The sequence below is a fragment of the Carex rostrata genome, chromosome 13 (genome assembly GCF_964058835.1).
Source record: "Carex rostrata chromosome 13, lpCarRost1.2, whole genome shotgun sequence".
Taxonomy (NCBI): domain Eukaryota; kingdom Viridiplantae; phylum Streptophyta; class Magnoliopsida; order Poales; family Cyperaceae; genus Carex; species Carex rostrata.
This window is the reverse complement of record NC_135930.1, coordinates 9,242,726-9,259,378: the sequence shown is the minus strand read 5'-3', so window position 1 is coordinate 9,259,378 and position 16,653 is coordinate 9,242,726. Positions and strand designations below refer to the sequence as shown.

General features: G+C 34.6%; 2 protein-coding genes across 5 annotated transcripts; one reads left to right on the top strand and one right to left on the bottom strand.

Moving 5' to 3' along the window:
• Nucleotides 1–3,500: 3,500 nt before the first annotated feature.
• On the bottom strand, nt 3,501–4,211 carry LOC144564372 (uncharacterized). Its single transcript, XM_078313974.1, has one exon. It carries the CDS (start codon nt 4,176–4,178, stop codon nt 3,501–3,503), a length of 678 nt encoding a protein of 225 aa, XP_078170100.1. The 5' UTR covers nt 4,179–4,211.
• Nucleotides 4,212–7,405: 3,194 nt separating this feature from the next.
• Nucleotides 7,406–11,339, top strand: LOC144564598 (protein FAR1-RELATED SEQUENCE 6-like). Of its 4 annotated transcripts, none has more exons than XM_078314205.1 (4): nt 7,440–7,691; nt 7,881–8,196; nt 8,687–10,763; nt 11,021–11,339. In XM_078314205.1, the coding sequence occupies exons 2-3, from the start codon at nt 7,891–7,893 to the stop codon at nt 10,751–10,753; spliced, it is 2,373 nt and encodes a 790-aa protein (XP_078170331.1). In that variant the 5' UTR covers nt 7,440–7,691; nt 7,881–7,890; the 3' UTR covers nt 10,754–10,763; nt 11,021–11,339. The 4 variants fall into 4 exon arrangements, with proteins under 4 accessions (XP_078170333.1, XP_078170331.1, XP_078170334.1 ...); XM_078314208.1 differs by having other exon boundaries at nt 7,440–7,805; nt 8,687–10,752; XM_078314206.1 differs by having other exon boundaries at nt 7,440–7,805.
• The last annotated feature ends 5,314 nt before the right edge of the window (nt 11,340–16,653 follow it).

The window sequence follows — 16,653 nt, the reverse complement described above, 5'->3', positions numbered from 1 at the left end:
ATAAGTACTGATTTGAGCCGTTTTATTAGGGATCGAATCTCCTGCTCCCAGAGTCACTGTTAGTGGGCCCCACCCACCCTAAACCCTAAATCCGGCTCCACCCACTCTAAACCCGACCCCACCTCACAGTGACTGAGGGGGCAGGAAAATCCTGCACCCCAGGAGGCAGGTGATCTGCTCCCGTTTTATTAGACGTATGTACACCAAATTAAAAAGCAGTATGTTGTATTTGAAACCGTTTCTTAATTAGAAAACCCGAGTCCCGAAACGAGTGATTTGTTGGTCATTCAACTCGGTAATATTTAATCAATCTAGGTGGATTTGCACTGTTTGTTTCAAGTCATCTGACAGCATAGTTATTCTAAAAACTGTTATATTACCTATTTAAAATTTGTTAGCTAGCCGTAATCCAAAGTAAAATACCGCCTTAACGTTCACCTAATCACCTCTTGATGTGTTCACTATTTAGTTTATTTTGTAAGGGATATGTTGTATCAGTAAACACTTAACTAGTTATCTTTAACGATAATTATAATTAATCTTAAAATAGTTGCATACATTATTTGTTTTGTGTCGTGATAAATATTAACGTGTGACAAAAATTATCTATATTAATTTTTCCATATGATACGATCAATATTAAAAAATGAGAAAAATGTAAATTCCTTTATTAAATTCAAAAGAATTGTATATATTTCCGGGGTCCAAGTTGTAAAACAAAACAAACAACTATATAAGTTTAAAAATGCGATAAGCATTTTGAAAAGGGCAAAAATACAAAATCGTTGTAACATAGAGAGATACGCGTGTAAAATATACATGTACAAATACTAATCCGCTGTGAATGTGTATTATTTATATAGTTTGAAGGGTCCCTGCCATAACTCTGGTAAGTTTCATGCTGCGGATACGTAAATAACTAAAAGACAACTTTCATACAGGAGGCTACACGGAACTTTGAGTGTTTTACTGGAAAAATATTAACCGTTCAAATACGTTGTACGCGAATCTCAAAGAACAAATAATACTGCCCCTGCGCTCTTCCCGAATAGGCACCGTACACGTCAGTCATGTAAAAGTTAAAGATATCTCAGAGTATGCACCGCTCGACCCCTGGCCCGCACGAGTGGGTATCCTCTGAGATATCTCAACTTTTGCGTGACCGACGTGTCCGGTGCCTATTCGGGGGTGATGTAGGGATCAGTATTATGTGTGCTCTGAGATTCGTGCAGAACGTATTTAAACGGTTGGAATTTTCCATAAGGTCATGCAAAGTTTCAGATATCTCAGAGGATACGAATTCGGCCCGCACAAATCACATGGTACGGGGCGGGTGAGAATCTGCTGCGATTCCAATTTTAACACTTCATTTATTACAGTGTGGGAATCTTAAATAGAAATAGTTTTTGTGCACGAATTTCAAAAAATATAAACGACTGATATTAGAATCGCAGCAGATTTATTTCCGCGTCTATCTCTCTTGTCTCAGCTGATCAGCTGTGACAGACTCTTTCACGAATTTACGAAGGGATAATTTTTTTTATCCGCTTATCCTCTTCTACTTTTTTTTTTGTTTTTTGAGAAAAACCCTTAGGTTATCATCTTCATCTTGCCCATCACACGGTCGTCAGTGTAGCCTCAAATACAGAAAATAATAGGTAGCATCTGCAGTGCTACACTGCTACATCTTAAACCACGATAACTATATAAATTGCGATTGAGTAAATCTATTGATATTGCAAAATAGCTTAACTGCGTTAAAAAAATGAAGAAACAGAATTTTAAGATAAGGAGGGATTCATTTATACTCTTTTTATGACACCGAATTACACTTTATATTTTTAAAAATTTTAAAGTTTAAATAGTCGATTCAAACCGTTCAACATAATTAATATAATATATTAAAATGTGTTTGAAGATCAAATTTTATATTTTTTAAATTTTTTGACTATTTATTAAGTATTTTATAAAATCGTTGTTTTCAGACCATTGAATTTTTGTACCATCTTAATAAATAGTAAATAAATAAAAAATAAATAAAAATGCAAAATTTGATCTGCAAGCACATTTTAATATATTCATCATATTAAACAATTTAGATCAAATGTTTGAACTTTAAAAATATAGAATGTAATTCGACGTCACCAAAATAAAATGTAAGTGGATCCTCCTTTTTTTTTTTTGAATTTGTGGACTCTAAGAGGAGAACAGAACACTTTAATCTCTCTCTCTCACTTTCTGTTTTTTTTTTTTGCCAAATGTCCTGAGGCTACACTTGCCTGATTGGCTCAATGTGCAGATCATCAATAGATCAGCCTCCTATAGTCCTGCTAGTACATGCCGGTGTGACTTCACACTCAGAGTGCAAATCATTAAGTTGAAAGTCAAACATTCAACTAGTTAATTTAACGTTCACAAAATATTTTAACTTTCTATATAGAAAATTTTAACGTTCACTAAATAAAAAGCTATTCAGATAAATTGGTATCCTAAGACACTATTATATGCAGTAGTGGATTTAGAATTTTGGTATCCTAAGACACTATTATATGCAGTAGTGGATTTAGAATTTTCGTCAGCGGGTAAAGAAATATCGAATCAGGTTTAAATTGTTAATCGGATTTGAACTCATTAACTAATTGAGTGTTTGATAAATAAACAATGTTTTGACTTATATTTTTCAATGTCCTGACTTGTAATTTCTGATACTTTAAATAATTCTAATTACTAATCATAATTCAAAAAATTTATTTTGATTTTAGCACTAAATTTTATCCAAATAACAAATCAAACATCGAAAAGAGGGCAAATTTTTTTTCAGAGGAGAACAAAGTTGATTAGTACCGATAAATCACCATGTTGGATCCGCCCACTGATTATATGTGTTTCGACCGGAGGATTCAAATGTTGCCCGCTAACACCAATTCTTCCAAATAACTATTGTTCTAATGTTCTTATTATTTATAAGCACAAGTAAATATAGTATGTATTTAAACAATTTGAAAACTCTTGGAGGCAAATAAAATCCCCGTTATTCCTCTTTGTTTGGTCTCTTGTCAAAAACTAACTTTCTCAGTTTAATTAACCTGTATTAGATCCTGTTCGGTCTTTAATTGAGAATGGGCATGAGTACAAAAATTAAACTGAAAAGTATTGTTTGTGTGAGAAAACAAAAATTCAGTTCACTACCACATCCAAACATAGCCAAAAAAAAAGAAAAAAAAAACATATTTTTAACAGTTATCTGTTGTCCCTGTTTAATTATTTTCATCTCTATCCCCCACTTCATCTATAATTTAAATTTCAACCAAACACCAAGATTACTTCCTAATGTTTAAAACACTCTGCCTAATGTCTGTCTCTGCGCTCGCCCAATTCAAACTTTTCGCACAATGACACAACACTCTTTTTGCATGTTTATCAAATAATTAAATGAATAAAAAAAAAAGCAATTATGCCTGAAGGAAGATTGAAAAAAAAAAAAAAGCAGCCAAAAATTGCTAGAAATAGAATTTTTTGGTGAAATCATGCATCGGACAGGCACCCAAGAACCCGATATATGGCAAGAATGATCTTCTCTTCGCTTTCACACGAACCCCCTTCTCGCCATTCTTCGTGTATTCCGTTTTGTTCGCATCTTTCAACTCCTTCCGCTTGGCCTTTCCTTTATCCTTCTTCTTCTTCTTCTTCTTGCCCCTGACACTCGAACTTCCCTTTTCGAAGAGCCCTAACTTCTCTTTTCCATCACTATGACTCCTACCACCAAAGAGAAATTCATGAATCGGGTTTCGTCTCCTTATTGAACCAGTCGACCAACTTTTCATAGGTGACCCTGGCGCTGTTTTGGGTGCGTCGAGAATTTTACCAGCTGCCTCTGGTTGTGTCGTGCTCGCATCTGTATCTGTATCATCTATGGATAACGGGGTGTGATTGGAAATTGAACAAAGCGGGAGGATATGACCGTGGTAAAATATCTCGTCTGCAGTGAGATCCGGTGTAGTTTCGCAACTATCTACCGGCGAAATTCCGAATGAAAATCCCTCGTCGGCTGAGTCATAGTTGTGGCCGTCATTGTCTGAGTCGGTTTCATCGATGGCAGGATTTTGCGGTGCCTTGAGTTGGTACACAGAGATGCTTTCCCTAATGCTTGGAAGAGCATTGAGGGTGAAGTTCTCCATTGCACCTCTCTGTTTCTCCCTCTTCTCTCCAAATTTGTATTTGCTTATGAATAGGTTTGACAATGGAATTTTGGTAGAAATTATATCGGTAGCAAAATAGCAATGGTAATTAATTTAGACCATTTTACATGTTTGGACATGAGGTTTGTTTCTTAACTGTTTTTCTTTCTGGCGTACGTAGTCGATCCTTTTCTTGTGTGCTGCGTGACAGTATCCATGAAGTCTCAGAGATTTTCGGTGACACTTTAGTTTTTGTTGCTGTACATTATGACACAAAAAAAATTTGATGAAGGAATATGGACTGCATCTTTGGATAATTTGATCTGAGGAGGTTCAAATTCCTTCATTCTTTTTAACCTCTATCATATACTTTCACTTTTAAATTTTCTAATAATAAATATTTTAAAAATTATATATTAAAATAAAACTGATAAATATAATCTATATTATTTTCTTTACATGCACATAATAAAATATTACTTTTTAATTTTGATTTTATATGAACTAATAAATTAAAAATTCAATATTCAGAATTTATCCATATTAATATTTTATTGTAAGTTCTTAATACAAATAAAAACAAAGCATAAATTTGAATTATTAATGTTTAAAAATAAAGGATAGATGGAAACACAACAAATAAAGTCATTTGAACGTTATGCAAACTTTAGAGCACACGTGATATCTGTTATTATAAATATATGTAGTTGACATAGGTAGATTTTGTTCAGAAAATCAGTACAACTGATTCCCATATATATATTTTTTTCTAAGGTAATAAAAAATTTGAACAATAAAACAATTATAGTACAAAGAATTTGTATTTTTGTTGTTCTTATGAGAGGACATCTGTTTGCATGGTTACAGAAACATATGCATTGTTAATCTGTCATATGGCATATGCTTTGATGAAAACCATCTTTTCTAGAAATTAACATGCGCGTTCTTCATTTTGGCTAATAGAATTATTTTAATTTAGACTTAAGATAATTAAAAATTCAAGTTTACGTACATGCACTTGCAAAGAGTCCTCACTAATGGAAAATTGACATGTTTATGTTTACATTTTTTTTACAATATATAAACTTGTTGACCTATGAAAAATTGACAACTAAACATACTAAGATATAACATGAAGCCTGTCGCTTATACTTTAATAATTCATGGACTTACAAGGATAAATTATTATTTATTATAAATAATTAATTTATACATGTAATTAATCCTTGTACGAAGTCCTATTAATGGTCAGTATACGACTTTCGAATGACATATTATTAATTAAACAAAGTAAAGAGTGTAAGAAAAAATCAATTAAAAGGAAAATGAAACCGTAATATATGTTGGTATTTAAGAAAAATTCAATTGAACAAATTACCAATTTACCATGCTACTTATTATTTGTATTTGCCTTATCAATTTTAACCTCCTTGCAAAATAATAATAATAATAAAATAATATATAAATAATTTATTTTGTTGTGCAATACTCATCACATCACGTGGTGGGTGTTTAACTAGCTAGCCGAGGCACACCAAATTCCACTGACATTTTTTTTTTTAAATCTTTCGCTGTTTTCTTTGTAAATATTATTTTAAAAATGAGGAGGTTGAAATGCCTCCATCATGTCTTCATTTTTAAAAACTTCAATAATTCAAAATTTAAAACTTAAAAGTTAAAATAAAACCGTTGGATATGATCTACATCATTTTATTTATGCACGTGTAAAAAATTATAACATTTCAATTATATTTCGATTGTCATCAAGAACTTGTAAAATTGCACTAATGTGGATGATTTATAGACGTTGTTTTTTGAACTTATTGATTCACATAAAAACAAAATTGAAATGTGATTATTTTTTATGAGCACATGGAGAAAATAACATAGAACATATCTAACGGTTTTATTTTGACTTTTTAAGTTTTAAATTTTGAGTTATTAAAGTTTTAAAAAATGGAGGCATTTGAACCCTCCTCTTTAAAAATAAATGTTTCCGTCTAACCAGGCCGGCTTTGGTGCTGTGCAGTCAGAGCGACTGCCCCGGATCTCAAAATTCAAGGGGCCTCCAAATTTTTATATATATATATATATAGAGAGAGAGAGAGAGAGAGAGATGAGCTACAATGACCATGGAGTAAAACGCGTTTGTACTTCATGCCATATTTTCATTTTGAAAGTCCAAATGACAGATCTGAACTGTTAGATGTGATCTCCATATTGAAATGTGCTTGGAGACCAAATTTTACATTTTTTTTTTAATTATTTTACTATTTATTAAGCAATTTTGAAAATCGCTGATCCGATGGTCCAGAAATTTTTACTGTTCACAGAAAAACAATAATTTTCAAAATTGCTTAATAAATAGTAAAAAAATTCCAAAAAAATATAAAATTTGGTCTCCAAGCACATTTCAATATGGAGATCATGTTGAGAGGTTCGGATCGATTGTTTGGATTTTCAAAATAAAAATATAGTGCCATGGAACACCAACTCATTTTACTCAATGGCTCACCGTAGCCCATATCTCTCTCTATATAGATATATATAGAGAGAGAGTGACTAATATGCATTCGGTAGCATATGGGCCGATATGCATACAGTCCAAATTTGTAATTTCAAAATCTAAAAAGTCGATCTGAACCGTTCATCTTGTTCTCCATATTAATATGTGCTTGGAGACCAAATTTTACATTTTTCTGAATTTTTTTTACTATTTATCAAGCCACTTTGAAAATTGGTGATCCAACGGTGGCTTAACAAAACAGTAAAATTAGCAGCCACCATTGGATTAGCAATTTTCAAAGTGACTTAATAAATAGTAAAAAAATTTAGAAAAATGTAAAATTGGGTCTCCAAGCACATATTAATAAGGAGAAGTGGCTCAATAATCAGTAATTTTCAAAGTGGCTTAATAAACAGTAATACGTGCCGTAATCGTACCGTTCTGTGATGAAGCCAGCTCCGCCGTGCCATTTTTCCCACACTACATGCTCATTACCTCTCATCCGCCACACATTTGGCTGTAAAGTTTTCTCCATAGATGTTGGCTCATTCAAAGTTCAAACTTTAAATCGGTGGCCCAAAATATAAGTTGAAGAAATAAACGAATAGACCGACTAAATGAAACAAAGAAGTAATATCTGGCCCAATACTTTAAATTGGTGGCCCAAATAAGATTACTCTCTTCTGTGAAATTCCTTTTAGTAGCCTGTTTATAACCATCGGATTCGGATCCCACCCGACAGACCCATCATCTTCTTTCTTCCGGTCGTCGTCTGATTAGCAAAACCTACTCCACACTACCCCAAATCTACCTTCTGATCATTAACCGCATCCATCTTTTAAAGAAATTTAACGAATCTGTTGAAAATCAAATCTGAAGAATCAGCCAGTCGCAAACAGACTAGAAGGCAGGAAGGAAGAAACTGCGTAGCTCGGATGGTGATTTCCAAACCATGGTAGCAACGAAGGTTTAGGGCTTTGATATAGTAGGTCCTAATTTTAACTAAGGTACTTCACTAACAACAGGATTGGATTGGGGGAAGGGGGGAGCTGATCACCTCCTCTCTCCATCTCCAGCTGTTGTTTTCTCTTTGATCAGTTTGTGCTTTCTGGAATCAACTAGTAAAGTTTGGTTGAGCAAATGTGGTATCAATTGTAGACTCTAGAAGGACATTAACAAAATTAATTCACTTACAGACTTCTAGCTATGCAAGTGCCCCCAATCGATGTGTTACCTTCGACTTCGACCTCTCCTTCTTCTAAGAAAAAGGACCTGGTCCCGGTAGGGAAGCGGGCCATAGATATACTAGAACGCAATGAGCCGATCGCACCACCGAAGCTTGGCATGCGGTTTGACACCATGGATGAGGCATATGAGTACTACCTTGCATATGGATACCGCAATGGGTTTGGTGTGACCAAACGCAACTTCCACACTCGCAATGGGGTTCGCTACCGCTACACCCTCATGTGCTACAAAGGCGGCAAGCCCAAGAATAAGCCTGGTTTGAAGGTTTGCTGATTTGTCTAGTTTGGGTTCTACTTTGATGAGATGTAGTTAAGATTTCCAAAAATATTATCAAATCCATTTATTAAAGGTTTGGTTTTGGGTCTCCCATTAAACTAAAATCTATTGTGGAAACTTCAAAAAAGTAAAATTCACAACAGGCAGCATTAAAAAATTTATATTATCCATGCTAAATAATTAAGAATAATTGAGTGATTAGATTGTCATTAGATTTGCAGTATTAAGTGTGGAGAATATTTTTATGTTAGACAGGGTTGCAGCTTTATGGTTTAAGTTTTCAAATCAACTGTTAATTCACATGATGTCAGCTGGTTGTTCTTGAACTTCCATTGCACCTACCTGCACTTTTTTTTGCTGGCCAGATCATTGGTTCTGGATTAGTCATGGTCATCTCTACAGACCTAGTGATATACATCCAGCAAAGATCCAGGAAATTGACTAGAAAGCATTTCTAATCCAGAATTTTTCATGAAAGGTGCGTAGGAGGCTTGTGGCCAAGACCGACTGCAAGGCCGTGATGGTGGTCAAGTTCAACAACTTACAAGGCAACTGGGAGGTTGTCTTTCTGGAACTTGAACACAACCACCCATGCAATCCTGAAATGGTACGCTTCATGATGTGTTTCAGAGACTTACCTGATTGGAAAAAGGACTACCAACCGTTCAATGCAAGAACAAGGCTCCATCCAAAAATTCATGCAGGTCGTGGCCGACCTGCCCGGCCAAAGGAGTATGTAGAAAGAACATTAGGTCAGAGAGGTTTTTCAATGGACATGGGGAAGTGGCGCTTCACCGAAGCTGATGTGGAGGCGTTGCTTGCGTTCTTCGACAGGAATCAAGCACAAGATGGTTTCTTTTACAGCTGGGATATGGATGAGGCAGGTCGGTTGAAGAATGTGTGTTGGGTTGACCACAGATCAAGAGAAGCTTACAAGTACTTTGGTGATGTTGTTGCTTTCGACACTGTTTATTTAAGTGAGCAGTACGTGATACCTCTTGTTGCATTTCTGGGGGTGAGTCATCACGGCCAGGTGATTTTACTGGGATGTGGTTTGTTGGGAGATGAATCAGTAGAGACATATGTCTGGCTGTTCAAAAAATGGCTAAAATGCATGGACGACAGGCCACCAGGGGCTGTTATAACAAGTCACACTGGTGCAGTGGTTCGTGCAGTTACCGAGGCATTTCCCTCTGCCAGGAGGAGATTTAATTTGTGGCATATTTTAAAAGACCTTCCAGAACTTTCTGGAAGGACTGAGGATAAGGAAGCCATGAGCATGAGAGTCCGTAAGGTCGTATTTGGTTCTCTCACTGGTGCGGATTTTGAAAGAGACTGGATGGAAATGATTAAGCAGTATGGTTTGACCGAAAATCGATGGCTTGCTGCTCTGTTTGAGGAGAGAGACAAGTGGGTTCCGGCATACATCAAAGAGACCTTCTGGGCTGGCCTGGGTACTATGCATAGAAGTGAGAGGCTTGACCACTTCTTTGACGGGTACATAACCCCAGAAACAACCATCAAAGGATTTATAGAACAGTATGATACAGCCATGCGGCTTAGGTACGATAGAGAGATGTATGATGATTTCAGATCGTTGCAACAGTGTCCTGACATGTTGTCCGGTTTACTTTTCGAAGAGCAGATGGCTAAGATTTATACGATAAACATGTTTCTCAAGTTCCAGGACCAAGTGCGCCAGCTAGTAAGGGTTAATTGTAAAGAGGCGAGCCGCACCGGGTCCATGGTGACATATACTGTGACAGTAATAGGAAAAGGTAAGAAGCTTGATTATAGAGTCGTGTTTAATAGTTCAGAGAAGGAGGTGTGGTGCATCTGCCGATCATTTCAGTTCAAAGGTATTTTGTGTAGCCATTCCTTGGCTGTGCTAAAGCAGGAACTTGTAATGTACATACCGAATGAGTATGTTCTTGACAGGTGGAAGAAGGATTACAACCGGCCACATGAACCGGAGAGTATTAAGGCATTGCCTCAACCTGATTCCCCAGCACAGCTGCCATATCATGATGACATGGTGGATGGTGCAGATTCAGCTGGGGAGGAGAGAGAAGAGAAGGGCAAAGATCCCCTGTACCAGCATGGGAACAAGTTTCTGGCCGAGTTGGCTGAACTCGGTTCATTGGACCAGGATGGCATGGAGTATGCACTGTCAGTTATGAAGGAGGCGAGAGAAAAGATAATGAAGAAGTTTGAAGAGTCAAAAGGAGGCGGGTCCATGTCTGGTGCTGCATCAACATCTGGCGATAAAGAGAAGGAGAAAGGGAAGAAGAAAGAGAAATCAAGTAAGAAGGGAAAGAAGATTGCCACTGATGGTAGTAGTGGCATGAAAGAAAGTTCTGAAAGTGGAGTTGCAGCAACTCCAGTTGTAACAATGGCTGCTCCTCCAGGGATATTTTACCTGCCAATACACCCCCACCCGATGGCATTCCCGCCTTTCCCGCCTCCCATGCCGCCTCCTGTACCACCTGCTATGCCAGTACCACTTGAGAAGGCTAAGAAGAGAAAGAAGAGAAGAAGGGACTAGTAAGTTCAATGTAAGTACTTTTCCTGACCAACAGTTGAGAAGTACTACTGAACCTATTTGAACTGTCTGAACCTGATCCTATGTTCCCCTAACTGTTGGTCACATCAGACAACTGTTGGATTTTCTAATCTGACAGCCAGTAACTCTCATATATAGTGGTTCAGGAACAGTATAAATGCATAATTTCCTACTTAATTATGAATTAGTTCATTTGTATATGAGAGTCTTTGTTTTCTCTTTTCTCTAAGACTTTGTTTATCTTTGCAGATTATGTCTAAGCTTATGAGGCTAATAAGATGGTCTGACATGCGTAGTTTGCAATTTTGTAATTTTGGTTGGTTTCTTGTGATTTGGAATAATTTAACCAATATGAAGTGGCCAACTTAATCCGTTTTTAGACATCTATAGGAGTTCTGTTTGTATTTTGAAGGTTTGCTTCATTCCAGTATGGATGGATACTTTTCTTAGGCATATTCTGTTTTAAAAGAGATGGAAAAGATAGTCTTGTAGTTTTGTAGTGTATACCTTGCCTGAATGGGTAAATGTTAAGTCTCTTTTTTCTCTTAAAATTGAGTGTTACATTTTTCACGGTGGTATTTAACAATATATAGTTTTGCCACTTCATCCTTATTACTTGTTCCATTCTATATGCATTAATAGAAAAAATATATATATAATTGGGACTGAAAATTTCAGTAGTAAATGCTTAGTCGCTTCTATGAATTGTTGGAAGCTTTTTATCTATTTTACATCATCAGTTCCTGAAAAGTGTTCTGAAGGATTTTATGTTTTATTTTACTATTTGATTATTTGCTTATTTATAATGCCTTGATTGAGACTCTGCTGCTGTCATTTGCCATCTTCAAGGCTCCCGAGTCTTGACAGAAAAAAGCAGCATTTCTTCAAAAAGAAAAAAAAAAGCAGGGATCTCGGTTCCATATATTTATTTATTTATTTTGTTCGGGGAATAATGATGCGTCAGCTCACTCATTTCCCCAATAATTTGACTTGTGATATTTTCTAATGTTATATTTACATCAATTTAATTCTTTAAAAAAAAAAAAAAGGGAAAGCTTACCCGCATTACAATTTAATATCATGGGCAGAGATGTAACAACTACTACCTTTTATAAGAGAGATGGTTGAGAGATGCGAAGTCTACCTCCGTTCAATTTCTATTGAGGCCTTGTTAACCTTACGGAAGGTAAATATAGTGGATCACTATTGAGGCCTGAATCCAGGTCCACATGGAAGGTATATCCTTATTTTATTTATTTATTTTACTTAATTTTATTTGTTAGTCTGGCCAGTGTTGTAAAAAATGTCCGTTTAGGTCGATTAATCGGTCGATTAGTCGTTGGCGATGACTAAATCATCATAAATTTTTCTGACTAATCGGCCGATTATGGCCGATTATAAATAATCACTTGGCAGTACCTTGTCTGTCTGACGACTGCCATACCGTTATTCACAACACTGAGTCTGGCATGAGTATTTGGCGGATGTTTAACGCCTGGAAACACAGGCAATTTCAAACTGCACTGTACTTGAAGTCTTGAAACAGAAAATTAAGCCTAAAAGAAAAGAATTATTGGAAAGTAGGACAACTCAGGGCGGATCCATTCATAAAGAATGGGGGTCAGTCTCCTTTATTTTTCAAAACTCTTTAAATATATACCACATTTCAGGTATTTCAATTAAAAATAATATATGTACTGTAAAATTGACTTCCAAGTTTCAAACTTAAAAAAAATATATAATAACCTTCATGCTCTTATAAAAAAAAATGAAAGGAGGAGGCGTTTGATAGGCAACGGACCAAAATTGTTCCGATATCTAGTCGGAGCTGTACAATTCGTGTTAAGATTTATGTAGACTGCTTCAAAATTTGTGTCAATTAAGTTAATTCAAAGCCTCTAACCGGACATCATTTGTCTGTACTCTCCAGGTAAATGCTGTCAACAGCAACATAGGAGGACGGATTTCAAAGAATTTTTTTTATAAACCACAATTAAATTTTTAAAAAAAAATATTTATGAAACAACATGATTACTTTTTTTTTATAAAAATTATAAGAACTGAAATGTTATTTTGGTCTCAATTTATTTTTTTTGGAAACGAAATGACAATTCAGTCCCAGATATTTTTACAATTTTTCAACGTATTTTTTTCTCGAATATGTGAAAACAGCTGAAATTGAAATGACAATTCGATTCAAAACAATCGAGTTGGTTTGGTAAAACTTATTTTTTTATTTATGGTTTCTAAAAAAAAATTGATTTCAGAAGGGTGATCACAACTTGTCTTTTTTTAAGATCCCCCATAAAACTTTTGCCTTTTGGGGCACCAGCGTTTTGCATGGAAAAAAGAGATTACTTGATACATAGTTGTATCACGTATGATTTCTACTTGTTGGCCTGTTGTAAACTTGTAATCCAAGAAAAGTAAAGAGGATTGGACTCCGGATTTATTGTGGATGTTTGAACACAGAACCCTTCTCTTGATCTCTTCTTTCTCTTTTTGACAATGAAAGAGTGGGTGAAACGAGTTGTACATATAGTTATTTTATATATATATTCGAATAAATGTTCAGTTAGGAAATAAATGTATGTTTTTGTGATGATGTTGTTATGTATTGTTTTGTGCTGTTTTTCGTTTCTTGTTGTTGTTGTTGTTGTTCTTCTTGTTCTTTTTCTTCTTTTCTGTTTCGAGGTGACTATCTTGGACTGGTTGATTTAGTTTCTAGCCCGGTTGATTCAATGTCTGCTCAGCTGATAGGTGACTGTCATGGTCCGGTCAATTCAGTTTCCAGTCTGATTTGAATTCAATACCTTCTCAACTGTGATCTACGTATAGAGGACACTATCAATAGACTCTTATCACTCTAATCAAGAAATGATGATCAATTTGCGTCTACATGATACACATATCCCTATGCATTTTTATTTTGTTTAGCGGTGTGTTTTTCACAAACATTAGTTGTCTAATTTTATGTAACAACTAATTTGTAACTTGTTTTATGAATGAAACTTACGGATTTTTAGTCCAAAAACAAACAAACAAAATTAGAGAGCGTAAACACACTTTCTCTGTGCATTGTACACGTTTCCATGCATGTCAAAATTCATGATTTGTTCGGCTGTTTAGATCTCTACCTTAGTTGGGTTAGGAGTAATACCATTAGCAGTAATACCATGATTGCAATTTGACAGTGACTGTAAGTGGGCCATCCGAATCCGACCTAACCTTAACACTCCTGTATTGAATTTTCTCTCTCTAATAAATAAATCTAAATGACGGCTGTACCACTTCTGGATTCAAATTGGAGATGTGAATTTTAGTTTTCTCTCTTTGAATTGTCCCAGATGACTGCTGTACCACTCGTCAATGAGTTATCAGCTGTGGTACCGGAGTAGTCAACGTGGGGACCACCAAGGCTCTTTGGCTCTTCGCTAGCGTGCCACCGCAAGTGTGCATCTGAAAATGGCGTCATGTTTTCCTCGAGGAAATTGACAAAACAGGTAAGTAAATAGCCCATAAATGTGCCGTCGTCAAATTTGTGAGCTCGTGACTTCCACAGTAAGCTTCAGGACAAATTTAGGGTCTAATGAACAAAAATAACACAGAATAAGGACTTAAAAGGTGAAGCCGAAATGCATGGGTCAGGATCCCCTACAGTAACTCAATCTTTGGGTTTTGAATCGAGACCGTCCGATTCGACTGCAGTTATCCGATTGACTCGTATTGACCATCTTAATCGTAACTTTTTCATTATAGATTATAGGGGATTATTTCATGTCTCTCTCACAAAAATCACAATATTACATATTTCCCCTCAAAAGCTTATAATATCATATTTACCCTTCAAAATCATTGAAACTCACGTGTTTATTCAATATAATTATAAGATATATTAAATATTCAAAAGTACTAAAATAATGATTCTAAGGCTTTGAAGTTTAGAACATAATATTAATTAATAAATTACAGACTATTATACCGTTTCCTCTCTACTTCTCCTCTCCGAGAGAATTTTATTTACTTTTTAGATGAGTTGTTTCAGACTTTCCAGATCCAATGTCGATCTAACTGGAGATGAGTCAGAGCAATGGATGTAAGGAAAATATTTAGAATAGATTAGCGTTTTCAGTGTATAATTTGTTCAAGTTCAGAACCAACGAGGAAGAAAGGAACTTAGATAAGCGCCAATGAATCAGTTATTGCAGCTAAATAAGAAAAGACAAAATGCATTTATGACGGTACTCTTTCGTGAAAAGTATTGTCGCGAGGAAAAAAAATACATTTATGACGGTACTTTCTCGTGAAAAATACCGTCGTGAATAAAAAAAAAACACATGTATAACGGTACTCCGTCGCAAAAGGTCACTTTTTATTCTCGCGAAAATTGTCTTATTTTTGTTGTGATGTAAGATTTGTTAAAGTTCGTCCCTTATCAAGCAAGGGTGTCTCATCATCATTCCTGGAGAGAACATCGAAGGTCAAGTATGATTGTTAGTATGAGGGAAGGAGATGAGAGGTCCCGACAATTAATAGAAGTTTCATAATGGATAAAATTTCAGATTTATTGTGCTTTGTCGCGAATTTATTCCTCTATAAATGCTGAATTTTTAATTTGCCTCAACCAAGTCACTATATAATTTTTTCATTCAAAATATTAATGGAATATAACTTTTTCGTTACAATTTTGAATGAAATGAGCATGTTAAGTTAAATTTTAAATGGAATGAGCATATTTCGTTATATTTTGAACGGAATGAGAATATTTCGTTAATATTTTCGATAAAAAAAAGTTATAGGGTGACTTAATTGTAACAAATTAAAAAATCAATAACTATGGATGGACAAATCAAACTTGAGTGACCAATTTTTGACAAAAAAAACAATTAAATTTACCCTTTTATAATTCATATAATTGTAGAATGGGAACCATAAATTTAGGAGAACTATGAATTCAGAATTAATGAAAAAAATAAAGAGTGAGTCTATGGTACTAGGCATAGCACGGATTGGTCTTTAATATGAATTGATATTTTCATTTTTAAAATTATAATATTTGATTGAAACTGTTCAACATAATTTTCATATGAATATGTAAAATTTTATATTTTTTAGAATTTATTTATTATTTTTTAAAATTACTAGAAAGTTATTATTTTTGGATAGTCTAATATTTTCAGATCAGGTGATTTTTTTCTTAAAGGATAGTAAACAAATTCTAAAAAAAAATATGAAAACAAATTATCTTATTGACAATAGATGTATCCACTTATTGCTCATTATTGTCTTATTATTAAAAGGAACTAAAAATATTCAGTTGATACTTCAAATTACGAATTACCGTTTAGTTCACCATAAATTGTCACAATTTTTATTTTCATCAATATTTTAAAACTTATAGTTTAAATGATTAATTCAAACCGATGGTCTTGTTCTTGACAATAGATGTATCAACATAATTTTTTGAACTTTCTAGCTTAATTAGTACCAAATCAAGATGAACGGGTCACAAACGAATTGTAGTAGAAAACTTTTTGTTGTGAAAAAAGAACTCGGGCAACAATTCTAATTCATAATAAATATATGTTATAGAATGTAGTAATTTATTGGCCAGTATGCTGTGATCCTCATCATATTTCGCAACATTCGTTTGCCACAGTAAAATATATTGTGCGTGCGTTTTCAGAAGTTTTCTGATTCATATGTTGCAACATCCTTTTGCCACACTAAAAGCATATTTTCTTAATTTGAACTTTTTTTCAAAATAAAAATTTGTGCTGAAGAAACACAATTAAATTATTATTCATCGTTTAAAAAAATGTCTATATTTATAGATTCAATATAAAAGATTATAAAAATATTACTGACAAGGTCGTTGAATA